At 40.1% G+C, this 27114-nt stretch overlaps 1 protein-coding gene across 1 annotated transcript in view; it reads right to left on the bottom strand.

Annotated features, from left to right (window-relative positions):
- Positions 1–435: 435 nt before the first annotated feature.
- The window catches only part of SEC14L5 (SEC14 like lipid binding 5), a 90829-nt gene continuing 64150 nt past the window's right edge, over positions 436–27114 (bottom strand). Inside the window, exons 6-15 of the mRNA XM_044678261.1 lie at positions 24527–24639; positions 16594–16783; positions 14789–14877; positions 13597–13667; positions 13106–13277; positions 11763–11897; positions 11056–11193; positions 10181–10408; positions 5459–5637; positions 436–2092 (exon numbers count right to left, since the gene is read on the bottom strand). Coding sequence (XP_044534196.1) covers positions 1987–2092; positions 5459–5637; positions 10181–10408; positions 11056–11193; positions 11763–11897; positions 13106–13277; positions 13597–13667; positions 14789–14877; positions 16594–16783; positions 24527–24639 — 1421 coding nt within the window. The 3' untranslated portion in view covers positions 436–1986. The remainder of the gene's footprint in view (positions 2093–5458; positions 5638–10180; positions 10409–11055; positions 11194–11762; positions 11898–13105; positions 13278–13596; positions 13668–14788; positions 14878–16593; positions 16784–24526; positions 24640–27114) is intronic.

The raw sequence follows: 27114 nt of genomic DNA, 5'->3' as shown, positions 1-27114 counted from the left end.
TAAAGAGGGATTTTATTCATCTGTCCACACTCAAGTTAACTTTTGTCTAACACGATCATTCAAATTTCACATTCACAATATCCTGTCTCTGGTATTGCAAGAGAATAAGATGCTCCCTTTTCACAATCTGTGGTGACACAGTACCTCCTATAGGGCTTGCCGAGACAGCTTAGACCATCTCTGGGCTCAGATGCCAAGGAGAATCAAGGATGTATGTCTTAATAGAAGGAAGAAGCGCTAAATTGTCCTTTTGTTCCTTGAGAAAAGTGGAACTAGAAGCAGAGACCTAGTCCTCCTGAGTGTTGCATTAGATTTTCAAAATTGTGTGAATATTTTTTAAAAGTCAGCTTATTCCAAAAGATAGGTATATTCATAACTTAATAGTTTTTAATCAAAATAGAAATAAATATTTTCAAATATATTTTACAACATGCAGTCCATTCTCAATAATAAATAAATCTTGGGATTAAAAAGTTTTAAGAAGCTTTTCCTTCCAATCCCACACACTTACAAGTGTGCGCACGCACACACACACACATACACACACACATACATACAACATACACACAGAGCAGCTCTCCAAGAGAGGTAGGCTCTGAAGTACAAAAATGTACCTTAAGTATTTCAGGAAAAGATATCTGCTTTTCTTTAGCCCTTTGACACGACTTATTGCTCATATACCTGAGAAGGAAAGAGAAGAGCCAACAGGTACTCATCGTCAGAGGCCCAGGGATCACTGGGCAGCCCAGCTCTCTGCAGGACAGGTGTGAGAAAGGATGCTCTAGGAAGGATAGACATTTGCCCCTCTTCTCCAGGTTTTTGAATTAGTCTGGAAGTCCTCGTGCTCCACGCCCCGGAATGCAGTTCCTACATTGAGGTGGATATATTTGCAGTCTGTACAATTCCAATTATTACATATCCCACCACTTGGAAAAGGCTCAGTAAGGCTATGGCTATAGAGGAAAAACTTATCTTCCTGTGAATAAGTTCCAATGGTTAAAAAATATATTCTCTCTCCAACCTTATCCCCCCCCCCATCCCTATCCACACTAACCACCAAGGCAAGATATGGATTAATAAGGGAGTGAATTTGGGGAAACCATTCTTCTGGTATCTTATTTTATTTCACTTAAAGGAAGGAGATGATTTCTCTCTGGTTTAGAAATTATCTTCTAGGGACCCTCAAAAGACCAGATCAGTGCTAGAGCCAACTCTGGGATCAGATTTGCTCTAGGGAAGAGTTGGTGCCATATTTTGGTTTGGGAACCTAGGTCCACTTGATTTTATTCTAGAGAAAATAAGGACTCTGAGGGTGACAGAAAAAGCGAACCTGGCCTCTAGGTGTCATTCTTCATATAGAGGATGATATCTTCCCAAGTCTAGTCTTGTTGGGACCCATCCTCACTTAGCTAATCCCAAACTTGCCACTGGAAGACTACAGATGGGAATGAGTTTATAGATGGGAATGAGAAGGAGCATGGGGTCGTGGAGAGAGAATGCCAGTCTTGGAGTCAGGAAGACCTATGTTTGAGTCCTGCCTCTGACACATACTAGGTGTGGATAAATGGGCAAGTTACTCAACTTTTTAATGCCTCCAGGCAATTCTCTAAGAATTGCTGATGTGCATCAGTGGAGGAAGCTTCCATACTAGGCACTCCCTACATTCATGAATTCACAGGTCCAGATTGGAAAAGTGGGGGGCGGAGGGAAGCAGTGGAGACTAGAATGGGCTCACACAAAATGGCTAGGTTAGAATTGTTAGGTCCTGTTAATGAAGCATCTGTTACAAACTCAGATGCACCTATTATAAAACCAAAACATGAGCTGATTATCATGGTAGACTCCAAAGAGCCACCAACTCCGGCAGTCTCTGAACCCAGGCCACCAGTCCTTATGGTCTTGGCCCTCAGCTTGGGCAGGATTTCTGGCTCTGGACACTTCCAGGCGCCGGAGTACAGCAGGATCCCCAACATGGCTCAGACCCGGCTATCTGGAGATGAGGGAGCCACTCTGGGACTGGTTGGAAGAAGTTGTGGTGGCACTGAGCTGTGAGAAACCACTGGTACAGGACTCCAGACTGGACATGGATCCCCTGGGAAGGAAGAGCCCAGAGCTACTCATTACATCTTCATGGTCACCTAACCCCAGCGCCCAAGATATCTCCTGTCTCTGTGCCTTTGAACAAATGACTCCCCCACACCTGGGACCCTGGGATGCACTCCCTTTTTACTTCCACCTGGAAGACTCCCTAGCCTCTTTCACAAAGTGTCCTTCCTACAGAAGCCTTTCCTGATCCCCTTCAGGTGCCAGTGACCTGCCCCAGTAATTATCTGGTATATATTTTTATTTTTCTGTGTCCATACTGTCAAGGCAGAAACTCTTTAATTTTTGTCCTTGTGTCCCCAGCACCTCACATATTACTTGGGACCTAGTAATAGAAAAGCAAATATATGCTTGCTGAATGAATGAAAATAGGCCAGGAGAGGGAAAAACCTTATTGTTAGAACTGAGGGGGCATCAAATCTGGCCTAGACACTTCCTAGCTATGTGACCCTGGGCACGTCACTTACTGATTGCCTAGCTCTTACCACTTTTCTATCTTAGAATTGATACTAAGACAGGTCAGATTTAAAAAAAAATTTTTTTGTTGGAAGAGATTATTGAGGATTAAAATGCTGATTAAAATGCTATTTTTTTTTAAAGATAGTTTCTACTAAGTTAGAAGGCAAAAAGTAGTAAATATGAAGAGTGAGACATGTTTTTGGACATGGCCAATATGGGGAATTTTTGTTTGTGTGTTTGACATATACATTTGTTACAGGGGTTTTGATTTTCTGTTTTCCTTCTCAGTTGGGGGTAGAGGTGAGAAGGAGAGAAAATAAATGCTTGCTAATTTTACAAAAATTCAAATAAACCAAAAAGAAGATGGTGATGTGCAGCACTAAAATATTACCTGGAGGGAAAAGGGAAGAAGATAAAGAAGACTTGAAGGGGGCAGAGGTAGGTAGCACAATCAGAGACCTAGAGTCAGAGGACCTGGGCTCAAATCTGATCTCAGATATTTTGTAAGTGTGTAATCCTGGGTGAGTCACTTAATTCCATTTGCTTAGCCCTTGCCCTACAGGACTGGGGTTGATATAACAACTGAAGGTGCAGGAAGGAAGAAGAGGAGACTTGAGCCTAGAATCTATCAAGAAGAGGGCAAGGAAATCCCTCTCTCTCCCCTGAGCTCCAGGTCTCACATTTCCTGGCTGACATCTTCTCCTCACATCTTACCTGACTGATATCTCCACTGATATGTCCTCCAACTCAGTGAAAAGAACAGGTAATAGTGATTCTTCTGCTTATCTTAGTGACCATGGACAAGTCACTTAATTTTTCTGGGACTAGATCTCCTCATCAATAAAATGAAAGGAATGGACCCCAAGCATAATGCCATGGTAAATGCTTAATAAATGTTTATTGATTTAACTCTACTTTTCTCTTGAGATCCTTTTCAGTTCTAAATCTATGCTCTTATATCCTTAGCTAAACTTGCCATCTTATTTCTGGTCCTGCTTCTCCTCCCAATTTACCTACTCTGTTGATGCCATTACCGTTCCTCCAACAGAAAGTAAACAATGTAAGGACAGGGACAGTTTGGTTTTGTGTCTCTATCCTCCATACACAGCACTTCACCTGGCAATATTGGGTGTTTAATAAATAATTCTTTTTAAAATGATTTTTTAACCCTTACCTTCTATATTAGAATTGGTACTAAATATTGGTTCCAAGTCAGAAGAGCCATAAGGGGTAGGCAATTGGGGTTAAATGACTTGCCCAGGGTCACACATCGAGAAAGTACTTGAGGCCATATTTGAAGGCAGGAACTCCTGCCTCGAGGTCTGGCTCTCTATCCGCACTAAGCCACCTAGCTGCCCCAGTAAATGCTTCTTGAATTGCATTCTGGTTCCTAACCAGAGCATTATATTTGACCTCTCCATCGCCACTCAAATAAAATCTGGCACTAAATGCAGTCAATTCCATTTCTACCATATCTCTCTCTCTGCTCAACCAACCTAGCCTAGTGCCTTACTACCTTTTGCCTGAGTTATTACAATAGCATCTCACTTGGTTTCCTGTCTTTGGTCTGTTCCCCAACAGTTCACCCTTCACATAGTTGCAAAAATAACCTTCCTGGGGCAGCTGTGTTCCCTATAGTCAGGAGGACTGGGGTTCAAATCTGGCCTCAGACACTTCCTAGCTGTGTGTCCCCAAGCAAGTCATTTAACCCTAATTTGCCTAGCCTTTGCCCTTCTGTCTTAGAGTTGTCACTTGGACAGAAAGTAAGGGTTTAAAATAACAATAATAATTTTAAAAGAAATAACCTTCCTAATGAACGTTTAATTTTGCCACTCCTGCATTCAGCCACCTTAAGTTGGCTCCCCCAATGCCTCGGGGGAAAACTACAAACTAATTCATTCAGCCTACCATCTGATAGGAGAATGGAAGTCCCATTCTCCACGCCTGGGATGCACTCCCTCCTCACCTCTGCCCACCGAAATCCTTCTCTTCCTCCTGCTGCCTCAGTCCAATTCAAGTCTTCCTTGCCTCCCTCCAATTCAAAGTGTTTTCTCTATACTGAAAGTTTTCTAGAATTCTGTCTGGATCTCTTTTGTCCCCATCACATTCTACCTTTTAAAAAATGATGCTTCTCTGTTTACATATCCTGTCCTTCCCTATTAAATTATAATGCTACCTGAGGGCAGGGATGATGTTGCTTTTTCCTCTTTGTATCCCTCTCTGTCCCCAAAGCACATCGTCTTGCACTTAGCAAGCAATGAAGAAATGTTTTGAAGAAATGATTGTTGAATTTTGCCGAAATGGCCTTGTCCTTTTGAGTGACCCAGTTCTATCTCTTTTTTTCAAATGACCTCAGACAGACATGTCCTTCCAAACATAAAAAGATTCACTATGTCCACAAGCCTCTCTTCAATTCCCTGATACACCCTTTTTACCCTAGATTCATTATCTCTGGCTGTAAAACCCAGACCATGACCATTAATTTACCTGCCAGTCATCACTGAGCATTTTACCTAAACTCTACATCAAAACCTTTTTTAAAAAATTCGTGACCTAAAGTAGAAGCTCATCAGTTTACATGAGGCAATAAATTATGAGACCTTCAGGCAGAGTGGATAGAGGGATAGACTTGGAGACAAGAAGACCTCAGTTTGAGTTCTGGTTCAAACACTTTCTATCTATATGATACTTACTAAATATCTCTGAACCTCAAATTCCCCCTCTCTAAAATGGGAATGATAATCACGGCACCTATCACATAGGATTGTTGTGAGGACCAAATGAGATCATGGCTGTGACATATGAATGTTGTTTTTATGGTGATTATCCTAATCAACTTTGTCTTCCACAGCTAAATGCTTTCCCTTCCCTGACAACCCAGTCCCATGGTTCCTACCTGAAGTCTACAGATGCAAGGACCTCATAGTAGTACAGGAGTTTACACTTGTGACCCGGGCTCTGCACAGACGTCAGAGCATCATCCATTCGAGGGAGGCTGCTGGCCGCACAGGCTAATGGAGTGGCCATCTTCCACTGAAGCAGGTAGAAACCTGGCCAACGAGTCACATGGGAGCCCTGAAAGAGAGAGAGCTGCCACAATGAACTCTGCCTTATACCTCAACTAGGTTCTCCTCCAATCAACCCTCCACTTATCTGTCAACTGAATATTCCCAAAGTACAGGTCTGATGATGCCATTCCCCTGATCATGAACTTAAAGGAGCTCTACCCTGCCACTGGGGTAAAGGATAAGAGGAAAGAGCATTGACTCTGGAGACAAAAGACAAAGGTTCAAGACTTGACTCTGATACTTACTACCCGTGCGACTTTAGGCAAGCCATTTATGGCCCCTCAGTTTCCTCATCTGTAAAATAGAGGGGTGAATACAAATGGTCTCTAAACTGTAAGCTCTGTTTGGCATTTAGAGCTCCTTAGAGTTTAATTACAACCCCTCATTCCAGACTGGTTGCCCATCACTCTCCCTTACATGACGACTATAGTCAAACTAGCTATTTTTACTTGCAATTTCCTATATATGATACTCCATTACCAGTTTCCAGGTGTTGGCACAGCCTGTTCCACATGGGTAGAATCACCTCTGCCTCTTGGAACATATAACTTCATTACAGGATCAACCCAAGTGCCATATCCTTTCAAGAGGTTTATCCTGATTCTCCCAGTTTTTAGTGCCTCCCTGTCACCAAAATTACTTTACTTATAAATTGACTTTTACTTACAACCTTACTTATTTTGTACCAATCCTATGTTTTATCTGTGAATTTTTTTGTTTCCTACCCAGTAGAATATTGAGGAAAGAGTCTAAATGCCTCACTTTTTATCTTTCTATCATCTCTAAAACATAATTCCTGGTACATAGAAGGTACTTATTAAATGCTTATGAATGGACTGATTGATTCACCAAGGAGTAGTTGAGGTCTCCCAAAAGCCAGAACAAGCAGCTTCAAAAGGGATGAATGATATAGTGAAAAGACCACTTGAATTTGGAACCCTGGGCTTAAATACTGCTCTGACACTTTCTAGCTGCTTGACCATAAGAGAGAAGTCCCGCACACCTGTGAGCCTCAGTTTTCCCATCTTTACCTCCTCTTCCCTCACAGGACTGTTGTTAGGAAAAATGATTTGTAAATCATAAGGCACTATATAACTACATAAGCTAAAATGTGAAGTCCTTGGTTTAACTTATGTGCTCTGGATTCTAAAGACCACTTAAAAAAATTAGTCTGGGGTTTAAAAGAAATAAGGCTTGGCTTTAAACATTTGGCAAATTATGCTCCAATTTGGCCCTGAGGCATCACCCTGAGTACGCCACAAATCAAAGTGATAAAGTTATTTCTGAGGCTAAAGAATATCAAAGAATTATCAATCATAATACCAGAGAGGATCCAAGGCATTCTGAACACAGTATCTCCAGCCAAGTCAGCATGGGTTTCTTCCTCCTGCTATATCCTTTCAGCCTACCTCCAATGCCATTTTTCACAATCTCTATTCTCATCCATGTATCAGCATTTGGCATGACTTACTGCCCACTCTTTAAAAATCTGTCCTTTCTTGGTTTCTGTGATTCTGCCTTTTCTTGCCCTTCTAATAGCACCTGTGTTCATCTGTTCTGGAACTTTCTCCTACCCAAAGTTCTGTCCTTGAAGCTTTTTTCTTTTCTGTCTGTACCTATACCCAAGGAAAACACATCTTCTTACTTATTTTTACACTACTGATTCCCAAAGACATATCTTCCTGTTCTGTACTCTCATCTGCTTACCACCTTTCTTGTTGATTGGTTGTTGACTTTTGTCTACAAAGAGGACTAAAATACCACTACATTGGGGTCAATGTACAGCAGTGATTCCCAAAGTGGGTGCTACCACCCCCTGGTGGGTGCTGCAGCGATCCAGGGAGGCGATGATGGCCACAGGTGCATTTATCTTTCCTATTAATTACTATTAAAATTTAAAAAAAATTAATTTCTAGGGGGCTAAGTAATATTTTTTCTGGAAAGGGGGTGGTAGCCCAAAAAAGTTTGGGAACCAGTGATTACAGTATATCTGACCATGGCTAAGCAGACCACTAAGATCTCAGAAGGCTCTACCACATGTTAGATACGTATAGCTCATATGAACATTTAGGATGGAGATCTCTAAATTTCTGGATCTCATGTTTCTTTTGAGCTACTGCAATTCTGTGTTGCTCATAAAGCACAGCACCTTCTTTGATGTGGGCACACCATGCTGGACAGTCCTGTGCCAGTGTCTCTTAGGGTTACCTTCATGGCATCTCCATTTAGATGTTCCATCCTCACTTCAGACCCTGTAAGCCCTAAAGCCAACTTTCCTTGTTCCCTCCATTTCCCAGAAACCAAATGGCTGCTCTTCCCATCTAATTCATTTCTATCATCTCAGACTGAAAAACTAGAAGTTTTATTTGATGCATATTAAAGGGATGACCTTGATCCAATCACCTCCTTATGTCATTTCATATTCTAGAATATCTTTCAGAGTCATCCTTTTCTCACTATTCCCACTACTCTCACCCTCATCGCCTCACATTTAGGTTTCTAAAATTGTTTTCTACCTCATCTTCTTGCTTCTTGAATCCTTATTCTAATCTACCTGACACACCATTGCCAAATTAATTATCTTAAACTATCACTTCTAACGTATCATTCCCTTGCTCAAGAATGTACAATGATTCCTTTAGTCTCTCACATCAAGCACAAATTCCCATGATTAATTTTCCAAGTTTTCCTGGAAATTCTGCCTCTTTGCTACTGATTCCATGGGGAAACTAGGCATGTAAATCTGGGAGATATCTACATGCTCATTTCCCATGGAATCACGGGGGATTGTGTAATTACAATTTGAACCCAGAAACTCCAATTCCCAGCATCCCATTTTCCTCCTCACATTACGTGCTGATGTAGGGAGGATATAAGTTTTGTGTAGCCCCGCCTCTCACACTCTTCTTGTGATGGGGTTTGGTGGAGGAGGCATGAGGTGACAGCCAGGAGAGTTTTGCTCATGTGGTTTTAATTTTTTTAGATAATTAGGTCTTTCTTACTTCTATTTCCTTTTTATTCCTTCTACTTCAAGTGATTATTAATAAACTTTATAAAATTAATACTTGGAGTTATTGGACGTTGATTTAAATCTTACAGTACCCATATTTAATTTTTGATATTCCACTCCAAACTTCCTTCTGTAGTCTTCCATTGATTGCCTTCTATGTAGGCCATGCTCATTCCTGAGTCCATGCCTGGGCTCCTATTCCTTTGATCAAGAATGCTCTTTCCTTTTATCTCATTCTATCCAAGTTCTATACATGTGTTAAGTCCCATCTCGAGTTTTCCTACGCCCATGAAGCTTTCCCCAATTACTCTAGCTCTCAATTCTCCAAGCTCCTATGGTCATTACTGCACAATTTCTCATTTAATTGCTCCCTCAATAAGGATAACAATAATAATTATCCTTAACCAGGATAACAAATGTAAAGCTGGAAGAGACCTAGAAGATGCTTGAACCTAAACCTGCTATTTTATAGATGAGAAAATGGGGGCCCTACAGAGGTGAAGGGGCAGTTATATGGCACAATGGATAAAATGCTGGAGACTCATATTCATGGGTTCAAATATAGGCTCAACTACTTACTAGCTGTGTGACCTCAAGTAAGTCACTTCATCCTGTTTGCCTCAGTTACTTCCATCTGTAAAATGAGCTGCATAAGGAAATGGCAAACCACTCCAGTACCTATGTCAAGAAAACCTCAAATGGGATTATGAAGAGCCAGAAATGACTGAACAACAAAAGAGGTCAAGACCCTTGCCAAAGGTCACACAGCTATTAAGTGGAAGAGCTAGGAATTTGAACCCAAGTCTTCTAATTTCAAATCCAGTGCTCCTTAGTTGCCTTTTGTGAAATGGTTTTTCTTTCACAACTAGACTGTGAACATGTCATATCCTCCCAGTAAAACAGAAGCTCCTTGAGGACAGGGCCCATCTCATTTTTTGTTTGTATCATCTCTAGTGCCCAGCACAGTGTCTGGCACATAACAAATGCTTCATTAACTTCTGCTGATGAACTGTTTGATCCCAGATGTATGTAGATGATTACCAAAAGCCTCCATGAATTCCAGTCAAGTTTCATTCTTCTTTTATGCACTATATATAGTGCCTAGAAACATAAGCACTCTACATTATTGTTGTTTAACCAAATGAAATGAGGCACTGGGAAACAAAGGAATATACAATGCTGTTTAAGACAGATTTAGAGAGGAAGGACCAAGGTGAAATTCAAGGAGCAAGACTTGATGGCCACTATTTTTTCCTCTTAAGGTTGGGAGTTTGAGACCTCAACAAAGCAAAAAGTAGAACTAAACACCTTTCATCTACTTGAAATCAAAGTTAAAAGAAGTATAACTCCAGCTGCTGCTCCCTAACTCCCAAGGGCAGGTCAACATCCAGACCTAAACCATTTAATTTCCTGAGCAAGGGAACCATTGCTTGGAAAGTATTTCAGGACCTGGGAGAAAATGAATCCCAGTGAGTCAATTTCTAGAGTTCCCAAGAGCCATAACAGCTCCTGAGTTGTTAAGAGTAGAAAATTTTCTCACCTGAATGCTCTCACCTTCCCGGCAGAGCAGGGGAGACTCCACACGGCTATAATCCACTCCCAGAACCCAGTTTTGGTCAATGAGCTGCACACTGCTCCCAGCCTTGGGCTCCCTGGGACTTGGTACAGGTGCTTGCTTAGAGTGAAAGAGGTTGAATACCACATCTCCCCTCAGGATGTCAAAGTCCCAGGTAATCACTGACTCAACCTCCAGAATCTCCACTGCTATCTAGACATAAAATAGGTAAAGTATAAGGAGTTAGACAAGAAGCGATTCATCCTCTCCCTCCCCTGCCTTCCAGGTAGATACCTAGAAAAAGAAAGGAATGCTTTGATATATAATGGTCCAACCCTTCTGATGCCCCAAGGGAAGTAGGTATATCCAGTGGAGTGTGGGTAAATGATTAACAACTTGCTCTCCATGGGAAAGTCACAAACAGGACATACTTTAAATCTAATCTGCATTATTAACATTTTCTCCATCATTTTCCTAAAGTGTAGACAATCAACAAAACAAGAAATTGAGCTCTGATTTGTAGTTTGTAGATTTCCAAGGTATGAATGCTAACATCAAAAATTTAACATTTGAAGGGCAGTTAGGTGGCTCAGTGGATTGGCGTAGAGATAGGAGGTCCTAGGTTCAAATCTGGCCTCAGATACTTCCTAGCTGTGTGACCCTGAGTGAGCCCCTTAATCCCAATTGCCTAGCCCTTACTGCTCTTCTGCCTTGGCACTTAGGATCAGGTCTAACAGGGGAAGATAATGGCATTAGAAGCCAAATTATCAAATTAACAATTGGTTAAAGGAGGTCCCAGCACATCCCTGCTGTCTGCTTTTTTGAGCAAGTCCACTAGACCAAATAAAAGAAAAGAATACCTCATGGGGGGCCCCTTGGAGCACACTTGCAGACTGGTAGACAGTTTCAGTCCACAGTTGGACCCTATCCGCATTCTCTTGATCTTCTTCAATCTGATAGAGGGCCTTTGGGATGATGCCCCCTTCAGGGACACTGCACTAAAACCAAAAGACCAGTTTCAGGAGCGTCAGAACTCAGTACCTCCATCTTATCCAGAAAGCACTTCTCAGAGCACACCCTGTGCCCTGGATTCTATGTCCTTCTCCCCTATAATTCTTCCACCTTTACCCCTACTACACACCACCCAGAGTTCTTAGGAACTCTTCTAAATCACTTTCAAATTCCCTTAAAACCCATTTCTATCCCCTTAGGAAGCTTATTGAAAGCAACCTTGAGGGTAGTTCAATTTATAGGTTCAGAGTGAACAAACAGGGTCAAATAGGTGGAGAAGGCCCCTATCACCCCTTCTTCTGAGGATCCAAATTCAGCCATCTTATTCCACCTGGGAAGACAGAAACACACTGGAAGAGACAGGACAGGTGTGCCATACCACTTTCTAACAGGCTTCAGGGAATCCTGTCCCACTTCCTCTTCCCTCCTAGTAGCCATTCCATAGAACTCCAGCCCTACAACTCTAGAATTGAATCTTGTGACCAGGAAAGAATCCTCAAAATGCTCCCCCCCCCCCTTAAGGACCACAGTCCAGCCATGATAAGACCGTTCTCACCAAACATTCTCCTCCTAGGAAGTCTGGAATTACATCTTTATTCAGATAATCAACAAGTCCTCCAGAGCCCTGGTAGTTGCTGCCACTGTAGATGAGGAATTTCTGTCTCGTGTTCTCATTGATAAAGGGGCTCACCTGAAAAGTAATGCAGGAGAAGAGAGTAGAAGCTTTCCACATTTCTAGGGTTTTGCATGGCTTCTAACGAGGGGAGAATTATAGATTTAGAAGTGGATGGGACCTTAAAGGCCATCTAGTCTAACACTCTCATATAGCTGAGGACCAAAGAGGGTAAGTGGTCACACAGGTGATAAGTGGCAGACCCAGGATTTGAATTCGAGATCTCTGCGTGCAAATCCAGCACTCCTCCCCATTGTTTCACATTGCCTTCCCTAAGGTATTATCCCTGCTAGATCTGGAGCTGATGGTATATCTAACAGCTGGATGTGCCTTACCCTTATCCTGAGGATGAATATAGTAGAGAATAAAAAGGGGAATTGGCCCTATGTACAGCCTCCAAACACTAGCCCCTCAACACACCACTGCTAAAAAATGTTGGGTTGAAATGTCGTTCTGTTTTCCAACCCTCTGATCTTTGTCAGTCTTGCAGAGGCTGCTGCATCTCTACCTCAAAGCATTTCCTCACTGCCTACTCTGCACTCATACTAGAGCAACACTGTCCAGAAACACTTCTGACCCATCTCAAGGCTGCCTCATTATTTGCTCTACTGAGGTGGCAAATGGCAGAGTAGATAGAGGGCTACATTTGGAGTCAGGAAGATTTGAGTTTGAATCTCCTCTCCTTCAAGAAGCCCTTCCCACTCTCCCTTAATTCTAATGTCTTTTCCTCTGTTGGCTATCTATAATTTATGATATTTATATCTTGTTTGTACATTTTTTTTGCATGTTATTCTCCCCTATTCTCCCCTTTCTTTGCATTCCCAGCACTCAGCACAGTGCCTGGCACTAGTAGGCATTTAAATTCTAGTTGACTAACTGCTTCAGACACTCAGTAACTGTGTGACCCTGGGATTATTTGGGTTCTCTCAAGCTGGTTTTCCTATGTATGTGTAAATGGAGAATTAAAATAGCACCCACATCAAAAAGTTGCCATGAGGCTCAAATAAGATGATAAATGAAAAGTACTTTGCAAACCTTAAAGAATTCTATAGAATATTACTTATTAGGATTATCATCATCATTACATACACCTCTTACATTCAGACAAGCTGGCAAGAAAGTTCATGGGAAAAAACTCCCCAAAGGCAGCCCTTTCCCTTACAAAGATATAATCTGGAGAGACTTGTCTCAGACTATACGAGACCCATTTCCTGTTTTGCACTCACCAGTGTCCAGAGCACGGGAAAAACACGTGGGGCCCGCACAATGAGCAGCCGTCCTAATGTCTCTGGGTAATTGTCTTCAACCACTTCAATCATCCGCAATAAGGCCTTCACCCCTGGTCGCCAGAGGTGCCGCATATTCAGCCCTTCTAGATCCACAAGGCACGTCCAGGAACTGAACCAAGGATATCAAAGAATCACCTACTTCACTAGGGTTTCCCTCCCCTTGGCCCCAAGCACGTCATGCAGGGCTGGCTAGAGTCCCAAACATCCAAATCTCAACAATACACAGTGATTCCCCTATGAACTCCCCTTTGATACATTAAAGTGACCTATAGACAGAGGAAAGAGTGAAAAGGCTCAGTATTGGGGTATGGAAAGGGGAGAAGGAGAAAGAAGGGGAAATGAAGAGAAAAACAGGCCATAGGATGCTTTCTAGAGATGTGATTGATTCTTCCTATTAAGGGAAAATAGCAAGCTTCCCAAACACTTGCCTTATGGGGCGGCCAAGCTGATTTGTATTCTCTTCACATCTTTTCTGTCCCTCTTCATTAACTGAAAGAATCTGAAAGGCAGAGACAGTCTTGACAGGAACTAAGCCAACATGACCCACCCAAATCCCATGCCCTCTCCTGGTCTTCTCATGAGTGCACCCTCCACGACTCATTAAGTTGACCTCAGGAACTTAGCTCATCAAAGTCCTAAGGAAATGGCAGAATATTAAGAAATGATGAAAGGAACAGGTTCAGAGAAACCTAAAAAGGTTTATATGAATTGATGCAATTTAGTAAATTGATAAGAAAAATGAAAATGAAAAATAAAAAAAATTCATAAAAACAGCAGCAATGTAAAGGAAAATAATTGAAAGTGATGTGGGCAGCAAAATTAGAAATTTTTCCAAAAAACTGACAGCTTGAGCAATCTCCATGGCAAGGAAACAAGCCTTACTGAGAGAGGGAGGAAGATGATGGAGTGGCCACGGCAAGGAAAAGGTCCCAAGAGGCTTTCAGAATGTTTTTTATCTTGCTTCGTTGTCAGGGAAGGAGTTGATTGTCTGGGTGTTGCAGCTTTGCCATGCCCAAGGAGCTGATGTCACTTTACCCATAGTTCACCTTGGTCAGTGTCACCTTATCCATGGTTCACTGTGTTTCCTCACAGTGGGAGGGAGGGGTACAGAGCAAACCACAATGCAAATGGGATGCTAATGATGTGCTAAACACCCTGAGGTAACTTCACATTACTTTTGCCTGATTCTGCTCAGACTACAAAGGAGGGAAAATCCCTGGTTTGCTGATTGGCCAGTTACAGAACTCCTGCCTACATCTTTATAGCAACCTATCAACATCCATTCACCAACCTCCCTTTGTGGCAACCCACATCAAAAGATTTAGGAATTCTGATTAGCTCAATGATCAATCACAACCTCAGAGGACCAAGGAAGAAGCAGCTTGGTTATCCATCTCCAGATGGGGAGATGATGGACAAAGGGTACAGAATGAAACATCCATTTTTAGACATGGCAAATTTGGGCATTTGTTTAGCTTGATGATGCATATTTGTTAGAGAGTTTTGCTTTGTTTTGTTTCTTCCCAGTGGTGGGGGAGGAAGGGAAGTGGAAAAGAAAAATTAATGTATATTAATTGAAAAAATGTTTTTTAAAAAGAAAATAGAAGAGCCACTACTCACATGTCGAAGGAGTGCCTCCTCTCCCACTGCCTTCATCAAGCCCTTGGTATCCATTTGGCCAAGACGCAGGATATAGAGAGGACGGCCATCTTTGTGAGAGACCATGCAAAGAAAAGGGACAAATCAGTCAGTAACACTTATTCTTTCTCTCTTACTCCCCCCGCCTCTGAAATCTAGGAGAATAGTAAAGCCACTAGTGAGAAGCAGAGAACTCTACTGCTAACAGAATCTCCAGAGGCTACTCATGGAGACAGCTCAAAGTTTGGAACAAGGCACAGAGAATGTCCCAGCCACTCTAAGGCTCATAGGAAATAACCCATCCTAAAAGAGAAAATTAAGAAGGATTCTAGTTCTATAAGGATGATATTAGAAAATAAGTATTGTTTTATTAGTTTAGAGATAAGAAGTAGAGAAGCTGGCTTGAGGAAGAACTGGAGTTTCAAATAGAGCTGAGAGAAAGTGTAACTTTCAACGGTTGGCAGTTATAACCTTTTCTTCTATGACAGTTAGACACTCTGGGTGTGACATTCTGAGAGTTGGCTTCTGGCATTTACAGAGCCACACACAGGTTCTTTTCTCTCTCAGGACTAGAGAAGGTAACATCTTTTCCTCTCTCTATCTCTCTCTGAGTGAAAGACTTGAACAAGGGAAGTATTTTCTTTTCCAACGTTGGGAACACTATTTATTTTCTCTATTATTGTGTATAGATTGGTTAAACTCTGAAAAGACCAAAGAAAACTTGGTTTTTGGTTTGGACTCTGAGTCTGTTAAGGCTCAGAGTTCTAACCTGATTCTTATTAAGACTCAACCAGCTAGCCTTAGTTATCTTTATAACTTAAAGGCGAAGTTAAGGATTATAGTGGTAGTTTTAGTTAGAATAGTATAAAATTTTGTTAGTTATAGATCAGGGAAGATTAGTGTAGCCTGTTAACCATAGGATAAGCAGTTCCTTGCGGAACCTGGGAGTTTATTTGGGTGGAGTTAGAATCTCTTAGAATTAGAAATCCTTTTACCCCCTCATATGTTTTAAATAAAAAGTTTCATTTTCTATAACAAGAGTCTTTTTAGCATTCCTTGCACCTGGACCTAAAGGGAAGTTCATCTTTGAGCTTCACTTCACTTTACCACTGAAGATACTTTTTTTTTTTAATTTTTTTTTAATTTTAAACCCTTTAACTTCTGTGTATTGACTTATAGGTGGAAGATTGGTAAGGGTGGGCAATGGGGGTCAAGTGACTTGCCCAGGGTCACACAGCTGGGAAGTGTCTGAGGTCAGATTTGAACCTAGGACCTCCCATTCTCCAGGCCTGGCTCTCAATCCACTGAGCTACCCAGCTGCCCTCCACTGAAGATACTTTTGAATAACATCTATCAAAAGTATCTAGGAATCAATTTGAACCTTTATTTTTATTGTCTTTGTCCTTATTTTTGTGTCCGCCCTATTTTATTTTTACAGTCCCAACTCTGCTCCTCTTTTTTCTATGCCTTGTTTTTGCTTTTTCAGAGTACAGAAGGATCATCTCTGCCATTTCACAGCCCTAGTGGGAATAGTAGGAGAGGAAAAGAGATTCATAAAGGAAAAAAAAAGTTTATAACATGAAGAGTGTTCTCAAAGCTAATGAAGTCAAGAAATTAGGAAACAATCCATTTCCATTTGCCACCTCTTCTGAAGCCAACAGAATGATTTTGGGAGCATAACTGGGGAACTTTGGGTCAAGCCCACTTCCACACCAAAGCCCTATTTTCTCTCTTTGTGGTACTGTCAGGCAAAACTCAGGGATTAGAAGATACATAAAAAGGCAAACCTCTATCCTGGTAGTGCCAGCCACCTGCATAGAACTCCTCCAGGAGGGGTGGAGGTCTCCATGTCTGAAGGATGTAGTCTACTTGGTGTTGCTTTCGCCAGCTCAAGGACTGGCACAGCATCTCCCGGGCCTTGTCAAAGTGAAAGTCTCGAGCCCTCAAGAATCGAAGAATGTGCTCATCTTTGGGAATCTGTGGAAGAGGGAGGAAGGAGGAAAGAATTCATGCAGGTTTCTTTCCTGGCACAGAAGAGAAAACTGCTAAAAAAACATAGCCTTATGGGCCATTCTCATTCAAGAGACTGAAGGAGCACAGGGTGTAGTAGAGAAGGTATTGGACTTGGCAGGCAGCTAGGTGGCACAATGGAGTCATGAGGACCTGCATCCTGGCTGCTGACATTTCCTAGCTGGGTGACCCTGACGAAGTCACTTAACCCCATTTAAATTGGCTATAAAAATTTCACCCCCAGCTTTCTGCTTTCCTTCTAATCTTGGCTACATTGGTTTTATTTGCATAAAAACTTTATTTAATGTAATCAATTATTCATTTTATATCCTACAATGCTCTCTATCTCTTATTTACTCATAAATTCTTCCCTTTTCACACATCTGATAGTTAACATGCACCATGTTCTTCTAATTTACTTATGATAGCTCCCTTGATAGCAAGGTCATGTATCCATTTTAACCTCATCTTGGTAAATGATGTAAGAATATTGGCCTATAAATCTAGCCAAACTGCTTTCCAGTTTTCCCAGGAATTTTTACCAAATTCTATTTCTTAGCCAGTACCAAATAGTTTTGATAATTACCACTTTATAATACAGTTTGAAATCTGATACTTCTAGATCTCCTTAATTTATATTTTTTTCATTTCATTCCTTTGACATTCTCAATTTTTTTGTTTTTCCAGATGAATTTTGTTATTATTTTTTCCAGCTCAGTAAAATTATTTTTAGAAGTTTGGTATGACAATGAAAAAGTAAATTAAATTAGGTAGAATTGCCATTCTAATTAAAATACATGAGCACCTTAAGTCCCAGGCAATTTGAGGTACAAGCAGACATGGTTGGTATCTTTTGCTTTAAGTCACAAGCGGATATTTGAATCACAAGCTTCCGCCACCCACTACTAGATAGCTGCCAAATGTTCGGTCTCACAAGTTACACGACGCTGTCTCGTTTAGTTCAGTGTTTATCTGGGCATGTGAGCATTTGTATTGAATTACTTTTGCTTTCTTCTTTATTTTTGTTTTTATTATCAGTTTTTGGGGCAAATTTCTTAACTTTTAACCATGGGTCTGATGACAGAAGAATTGAAGGAGTTTATGGCAGCAGCAGCATACAAAGGTTTTTGCAGGGGTAAAAAAGGGGGGAGGAGCCCAAGGTGGATGAGGTAATCAGTACAAGTGAGAAAAGAAATGTTGAGAATTTGGGAAAAAATTAAACAGTTTATTGAAAAGACACACACAGAAAAAGTTGCAACAGGTCGTGTGTTGGAGCTGTGTAATGACACTTGTTTCACACATTATCAAAACGTTCTGAAAGGAAGAAACAAACTTCCATGGAAAGTTTTTTGTTGAAATGGCCTCTAAATGATATCAAGGAAAGTGTGGCAAAAGTCAAAATTCAGTGAAGAAAATGATGATAAATAAATTTTAGAAATAGCAATTAAGTTTTATAATAAAGTTACATATTATAAGTAATGTGTAAGGTCAATTTTGCATTTAAATGTAGCATTACATGTGCAGAGAGTAAGTAATGTTAAGCAATATCACACAAAATGAAAATCTTTTCCACCAGCATCTTTGCCTGACCTTGAAGGTAAATAACATTTCATAACCAAGTTTATTTCTTTTACATTCTTTTGTATTATCTATAAATATATTTATCTGTTATTTATAAAGTACATTTTCATATTTAAAAGCATATAAAACAAAAAATTCATGTGAGTTTTTGGATCTGGAATGCATTAATTGCATTTCCATTAATTTAAATGGGGAAATTCGATTTGACATACAATGAAATTGAGTTATGTGCTTGGCCATGGAAAGAATTAAACTCCTGTGTTAAGGTACCACTGTACATTGGTTTGGCCTACCCATGAACAACTAACATTTCTCCATCTATTTAAATATGACTTTATTTGAAAAAAAAGTGTTTTATAATTACATCATTCATATAGTTCCTGGATTTGTCATAGCAGATATACTCTCAGGTATTTTATATTGTCTATCATCATTTTAAATGAAATTTCTCTTACTATCTCTTCTTGTAGGGCTTTGTTGATGATATATAGAAATGCTAACATGTGGAAATTTATTATTAAAATAAAAAATCCAAATGAAAAAGGAGATGCTAATGATTTACATGGATTCATTTTATATCCTATTACTTTGCTAAAATTATTGTTTCAATTAATTTCAATTAGTTAAAAAATTTTCCAAGTGTGTCATCCTGTTTGCAAAAAGAGATAGTTTTATTTCCTCATTGTTTATTCTGGTTTCTTCAATTTACTTTTCTTCTTTTTTTGCTATTTCTAGCATTTCTAGTACAATATTGAATAATATAGATGATAATGAGCGTTTCTCTCCTCATTACTGGGAAAGATTCTAGCTTATCCCCATTACATATAACATTTGCTGATGGTTTTAAGTAACAGATTATCTTTCTTAAAAGTTGTCACAGACTAAAAAAATAGGTCAAAATAATATGAAATTTATTTGAGTTACATGTGCCTATGTTATCCACTTGGATTCAAAAAAGCAATTTGGAGGAAAAAGGAGAAGAGGTAGGAGAAGGAAACATGGTTAGATTCCTATGGAGAAAAATATCTAGATATCTTAGTATTCTGCTAACTCAATACAAGTCAAGAATGCAACATGGTTGTGGGAAAAAGCTATCTGATCCCAAACTGCACAATAAGAGTGACAGTGTCCAGTGTGAGGAGATAACAGCTTTACTATCTTGATCCTGGTCAGGCCATATTTGAAGTACTATGCTCAGTTTGGGGCAGAACAATGACACTAAGCTAACTGTAGTGTTGAACACCTACTACAATCCCTCATTGTGACTGGGGGCAAGTTGGTAGAATACTGAGCTGAAATAAGCTTAGCCAGTCAGGAATTCACACTAAATCTGGCACACATATGTTGAGCATCATCCAGTTAACTAAGGAGGATGGAACCAACCAAGGTCAAAAATAAAACAAATCAAAGGTTTCATGCTGATCGGTAGTAGAATGGAGCCTGTAAGTGGCCAATAAACTTCCAGCCTAGCTATTAGGGAGACCCAAGCCAAAAAAAAGAACTTTGGCAAAAGTCTCAAGAGGGAAGAGCCAAAGAAAGCAAAACCAGCAGAACAAAATGCAAAATGACTACTCTACAATAATGCAAATGAAAACAGCACTAAGGAGAAATTAAATTATATTAAGTTTTCATTTTTAATAGAATTGAATTAATATAATCTTAACCCTAAGAAATACATGATGAAGTGGGAAGCATGCTTCCTTCCTTTCAGTAAAGAGGTGGGCGGGTTATGGAAGTAGAATGTTCCATTTACCCATTCATTTTGTAGGTGGGTTTTGGTAAATTGTTTTTCTTTCTTACAAGTTAGGGTTGGAGGCTGGGTTATATCAGAAAATGTCTATCAAAATGATACTTTTTTTTAGTTACCTGAGGATAGTGAGAAGACTAGAAAAGAAACCATTTGGTATTTACAAAGATGCTTAGCCTTAAAACAGAATAGGTTGAGCCTCAGAGAGGACATGACAGCTATTTAAGTATTCAAAGGACTGTGATATTGAAAAGGCATCAGATTTGGCTAGCTGACCACCCTACCCCACCTCCTGCCTCAACCCCCAGGGGAAAACTAGAAACAATGAGTGGAAATTACAGAGACAGATTTAGGATCAACTTAAGGAAAACTTCCTCCTCCCAAGGAGAGCTAGCCAAGAGCAAGATGGGCAGTCTCAGGAGGTAATGGGTTCCCCCCATCAGAGCTCTTCAAGAACAGACTAGATGACAAGTGTTGGGGGATGAAGGAAGTATTCTGTATAATTTATGGATCGAGCTAGATAGCTCTGAAGTCCTTTCCAGCATGTTCACTCTGATTCTTTGAAGTTTTCCAAAAGAATATCTCCCCTCATTCATTTGCTGACAAAGATAAAGAAAATATATATGTCCTTGAGAAAAGCAGATTAGGTCCATGCCTTGGAAGGAGGAGAAGGTAAGGGAATAAATGAATGAATGAAGGCTAGCTAAATGAAAGGAAAAAAAGTCTTTAACAAACACTACGTGCCAAGAACTATATTGAGAACAGGGGATACAAATAGGTAAAGAAAGACATGTTTGTAAAGGGTTTTGTTTTTCTTGCTTTCTTTAGGATAGGTGAGGTAGGAGAGAAAGTTGTGAACCTGAAAATAAAAGAAAATGGAATTTTAACAATAAAAGAAAATGGGGTAAAGAAAAGGAAAAAAAAAGGACCTCCTCTCAAGGAGCTAACACTCTCACTGAGGGAGCCAGCACAGATAGGAGGGTTTAGCTAGAAGGCAAATGGAAAAGCCAAGAGGTCCTAAGGGTTCATCATCAGGGAGGAGAGCAAAGCCCAGGAGTCCTTAAAAGCCCTTAAGGGAGGGGAAGAGGAAAAAGGGAATTGCTTTCATTCCTGAATACATTTTATTTATTTGGTTCCCCTAAGGCTCCTGTCTTGAGTCCTTTTAGCCATAACCACACCATTATGGTAGTCAAAAAAAAAGGCCAAAAGGTCATTTTTAAAAAAATTTTTTTAAACCCTTGTACTTCGGTGTATTGTCTCATAGGTGGAAGATTGGTAAGGGTGGGCAATGGGGGTCAAGTGACTTGCCCAGGGTCACACAGCTGGGAAGTGGCTGAGGCTGGGTTTGAACCTAGGACCTCCTGTCTCTAGGCCTGACTCTCACTCCACTGAGCTACCCAGCTGCCCCCGAAAAGGTCATTTTTAAGGGTAATAGGTATGGCTTATGGCATTGAACATATGGTTGCTTATGCATTCTGAGCTCTATTTACCTGTCACCTTCATGGTCCCAGATGCTGTTAAGGAAGAGTTGTTATTATTCATTCTTTTGTTTTCAGAAGACCAATAACATCAAAGGGAAATGTTTTGTACATGAATTGGATTTAGGTGAGACACAAAGTTGTCAGCCTCATTCTCTGTTCCAGTCATCTAAGTCCAGCAGCAAAACAAAAGTCAGGTGTAGTGCAAATAGGGTGCATATCAGCCCTGCAAAGCCTTACTGGAGAGTTTCTGACAGTTGAAAAGGGTTTAGAATCCTGAGGTTAGTCAGTTGACCTGGGGGACTCGATGAGAGGAGAAGGGTCAACTGAGCTCTGTTCTTTAGACTGAAAACCTGGCCTATATTCTGCAGCTTTTCTCTTAAAATTTGTTAGCTTAATTATTTCCTTTAGATCTTCCTAACCTCCCTTATTCCCAATCATCATTTTCCCTTCTTAAATTTCTTGGGATCTGGGGTTAGCTTTCAAACTTGGTAGACATAGTTTCCCTGTAGTCAAATAGGGCTTGTTACAAATTATCTCTTGAATCATTGTATCCAACTTTCCTAATCCTATAGGCTACAAAACCCTTTGGGGGTGAGTTAGGCAGGCCCTATCTCAGTCTCACATTCCTGTCTCCCTCCCTCACCTGAAGCTTTCCCTAGGCGGCTGTTAGAGTTACCTTGTACCCCCCCTCCATCCCCCCTTTCCAATTAACCCTAAAAATCAATAAACCCTGTTTATCACTTAATCAAACCTTTGGCTAGTTCATTAGTTGATTGATAAGAGAGAGAGAAGGGGAGAAAGGAATAATATTGTCTCTGGCTCGTGAAGGGAATCAGAGGTGTCCATTTTGGAGGAAGTGTAATCTCAAGACTTCCTCTGAGCTATTCCTTTGTGAACCTGAGAAACTCACTAGAAGCCCTCTAGTCAGTTTCAAGCCATTCTTGGCTGGCCCTAACCTTTGTAGAAGTGCCCTTCCTACTTAAAGGGCTCAGTCTGTTTCCCTTTAGTGTCTCTGTCTCAAACCTGTGTCCCAGTCTGTGTCTCTCAGGCTGTAGCTGTCTGCCCTTGCAACTCTTTATACCTCCATGTTTATATTCCCTAAACTTAGTCATTCCCTTACTTCTCCTACCATCTCAATCTACCACCTTCACCATTGTATCTTCATTATCTATTTACTGCCTTAGGGTTCCACAAACCCCTATCCACAGTGCCTTATCCCTATTCACATTACCTTTAGTCCTTTACCTGCCTTATCCCTATTGTAACATTACCTTGCCTTAATCTCCCTATTACCTCTAGCCTATTCCCATATTACAACCAGCTATTACCCCTTATTGCCTTAATTCCCCATATAACATCTCTGCCTAAATTCCCTTATAACACAGGAGAACTGGTGATGGCCCATGACACAATGAACAACCTTTGCATCTTCAGTGTCTGAGCCCTCCACAGCCCCTGGTGGCCCTCGGAACAAGCTATTCTCATCTGCCCATTCTGCCAGGGAATGTCTTCATATGCTTAAAGTAGACATCCCCCTAAGTCACTGAGTCCCATCAATTACCCTCCACCTGTCTCTGCAGAGATGCTTTCCTGGGGTTGGCTGCTGCACAGGCTATAGCTTCTTGGAGCCACCAGTAAGGGCTGGGTGAAAGGTGGGTGAGCAGCCCTGAAAGGGCTCAGCAAACCCTCACACCAACAATACTGGTCCTCCATAAATACCCTATATGTCCCATGGTGGTCCCAACTGCTGCCTCTAGCTTTGACCTAGCACTCAAGGGCAGACAGAAATAAATACACCATACTAAGAGAGGTCTTTCTTTACACATCCCAAAGAAGGCTGTAAACCATTAACTTTTCCTGACTTCTATTCTTCTGCTTCTAACTAAAGATCTAGAGGATCAAATGAGGTAATATTTGTAGCCCAGTGCCTGGCATACATTATGTGTTACATTATATATTATATCATTATTATATAAATGTAGTTATTATATAAATGTAGTTATCATTGTTATTATTTAAGAACTACCCAAGGTACAGTGGAAATTGGAGTTTCTTTGTTTCAGATTTTTCCATAGTCCTGGTCTTTCTGTAACAATGGTTTTTGAAATCAGGTTCTATTTACTTAAGTTGTATCTTTCTTTCTGAAACATGTATATTATTGCCAAAGCAAATGTTTCTCATATGATGCTTTGAACATGCCACTTGTCTACATGAAAACTTTCATGATTTCCACATTACATAATAACACCACAACAAAAAACAACAACGATAATAGTAATGGAATTTTATATAATGCTTTAAAGTGTTTATGGTACTTGAGATGCATTAGGTCACTTCAGACTTTCAGTCACCCTGGAGGAAGATTCTAAAAAAGACCAGTCTTACCAAATCAAGTCCACATTCCTAAATATGATACTCAGATTTTGGCCTGGCCACAATCTTCCTTCCTCTCCACCCTTAACAAATTCTCCTGCTCTTTGTGAACTCTATTTCCAGTCAAACTAAATTATTTACCCTTCCCCTGCTTACTCTCCCCTCTGCTCCTTTGTTCTTGCCTGTCCACTCGGTCTAAAATGGACTCCTCTTTGATACTGATTTGCTGAAATCCTTCTCTTCCTTGAGATCCCCCCAAGCCAAAGTGATTGCTTCCTCCTCAAATTTTCTCACAGTATTTGTCTAGTCACCTCCCTCCTTTGTACTTACCTTCTGCCTTGTTTTTAAGAATCAGTGCATATTTCTTATCTGCCAGCCTGACAGTCAGATCCCCAAGGAGAGGGACTATATCTTCATCTCTGTATCTCTAGCACCTGAAGTCTGTGCCTTGCACATAATCTGTGCTTCATTAATTTTTGAGTTGAATACCAATATCACTAAGCAAAGTAAGGCCCTTCAGGCACTCACCTTTCCTTTATGTGTCTCCTGTAACCACTGGCGGAGTCTAATCAAGCAGCTCTCCTGCATGGGGGTGAGCTGCCCCAAATACCGCTCAATGTAGTCTGTGTCCAGCTTGTCAGCTAAAAGGAAGAGAGTAGTATCACAGGATAATCAGGAACTGATAAGAAAAGGAGCAGCATAATAATATAGCAGAAAATATGCTGGACTGAGAATCAGGGGACTTGGGCTCTTTTTCTAATTCTCCCACAAACAAGATGTACCACCTGAGCCAAGTCACTTCTTTCCTTACTACCTGGTTTCCTCCTCCTCTATAAGAAGATGGGGAGGCAGAACCAAAGAAAGATTCTGGATGAGCCTTCCCAACATTCTCCTCTAGACAACTTTTTAAAAATTCATCAAATAAAATTCTAAAGCAACAGAACCAACAAAAAGGGGAGATGAGACTTTTTTCCCTTAAACTCTTACTTTCTGTCTTAAAATTGATATAAGTATTGGTTCCGAGGCAGAAGAGTGATAAGGAATAGTCAACTGGGGTTAAGTAACTTGCCGAGGTTCACATAGCTTGGAAGTGTCTGAGGTCAGATTCGAACCCAAATTCTCCTGACTCCAGGTCTGGCACTCTATCTATTGAGTCACGTGGGTGCCCCAAGGTGAGACATTTTTCCAGCCCAAGACAATTTAGGAAGTCACAAGAAGTCTAGGGCACTGGGGTAGGGGCTCTCCCTGGGACCTCAGAAAGCAGTAACATCAGCTGCAGTGGCAACAGCTATACACCAGAAGCACTCACTGCTTAGAGAAGGTAAAGGGATTGAACATCTCAGGGATCACAGGGGATTCTCTATGCTAAAACTGGATGCAAGACTGGGCACCTTACCTTTTGGCAACAATATTGCCCATTACCTACTTCTGGGTAATAGTTCCAGGGTAGAGAGAAGCACTTGCAGTCAGTCACAAGGAAGAAGGGGTCTTTCTTAGGAAAGGACCACAATACAAACTAGGAGAGCAGTGACTATATCTCTCCCTATATCATAGCACCTTGGAAGCACTGAAAACTTTCAGATCCCAAATTTAAGAACCCCCCAAGTCAAGAAGAAAATATTGAAAGGAGGAAAAAAGAAAGAAAGAATTAAAATGCTGTGGAATCACAATCAGAATTACACAAGATTTAGCTTCTACCACTTTAAAAGAATGGAGAAATTGGAATATGATATTCCAGAAAGCAAGGGAACTAGAATTACAACCAAAAAACCCCACCCATAGAAACTGAGCATAATTCTACAAGGGAAAAAAATTTCATGAAATAGAAAACTTCTAGGCATTCTTGATGAGAAGACTAGAGCTAAATAGAAATTTTTATCTTTCAACATATGACTAAAGAGAAATTTTAGAAAGGTAAAAATGAGTGAGAAATCTTGAAGAACTTCATAAGTTAACGTTAAATTGTTTTCATTTCCAAAAAAGGAAAATGATACATGTAACCCCCAAGAACTTTAGAGCATCTTTAGAGCAGTTAGAAGGAATCGATTCCTTATATTGGGATGACCTGAAAAAGAAAAATGGAATATAAAGAAGAAAGTTCTAAAAGGGCAGTAGGGACAACAGGTAACATTTGAACCCTACTCTCTTAGGAACTGATACAAAGAGGGGAGAATAGAGACAGAGAGAGAGAGAGACAGACAGACAGACAGACAGAGACACAGAGACACAGAGACACAGAGAGAGAGAAGGATAAGATGAAGATAAATAGAGACTTGACAATCATAACTTTGAATATGAATGTAATGAACTTATTCATAAAATGGAAGCAGATAGCAAAATGGATTACAAACTAGAACCCAACAATATATTATTTACAAAAAAATACATAAAACAGAGACACACAGAGTAAAAATAGGGGGCTAGAACAGAATCTATTATGCTTCAGCTTATGTAAAAAAGGCAGTAGTTGCACTCATGATCTCAGACAAAGCAAAAAAGACCTATTTAAAAGTGATAATCAGGGAAACTACATTTTGCTAAGAGATAGCACAGAAAAAGAAATTATATCCATACTAAATATATATAACCAAAATGGCACAATATCCAAATCCGTAAGGAAAAAGTTAAATTAATTACAGGAGAACTAAACAGTACAACTGTAATAGTGGAGGAGTTCAATTTATCTCTCTCAGAACTAGATATATATAACCATAAAACAAATAAAAAAGAAGTTAAGGAGATGAATATAATTTTAGAAAACATAGATATGATAGACCTTTGGAAAAAATTGAATGGGAATAGAATATATACCCTTTCCAATTCTGTACAAAATTCACAAAAATTAACCATGTTATTAGGACAAACAAACCTCACTACAAAAAATCAAAAATACCAAATGTGCCCTTTTCATACTATAATTTTTTTAAAATTCCATTCAATAAAGAGTCTTGGAAGCATAGATTAAAAGCTAATTGAAAACATCCTAAAGAATTGAATTGAAAAAAATTAAACAAGCCATAAACAAGCTCCCTAAGGAAAAAAATTCAGGACCAGATGAATTTACAAGCGAATTCTACCAATAATTTAAAGAACAATTAATTCCAATATGACACAAA

The sequence above is a fragment of the Gracilinanus agilis genome, chromosome 1 (assembly GCF_016433145.1).
Source record: "Gracilinanus agilis isolate LMUSP501 chromosome 1, AgileGrace, whole genome shotgun sequence".
Lineage (NCBI taxonomy): Eukaryota > Metazoa > Chordata > Mammalia > Didelphimorphia > Didelphidae > Gracilinanus > Gracilinanus agilis.
The sequence above is the reverse complement of the archived record's forward strand: the minus strand, read 5'-3'. Positions and strand labels throughout refer to the sequence as shown.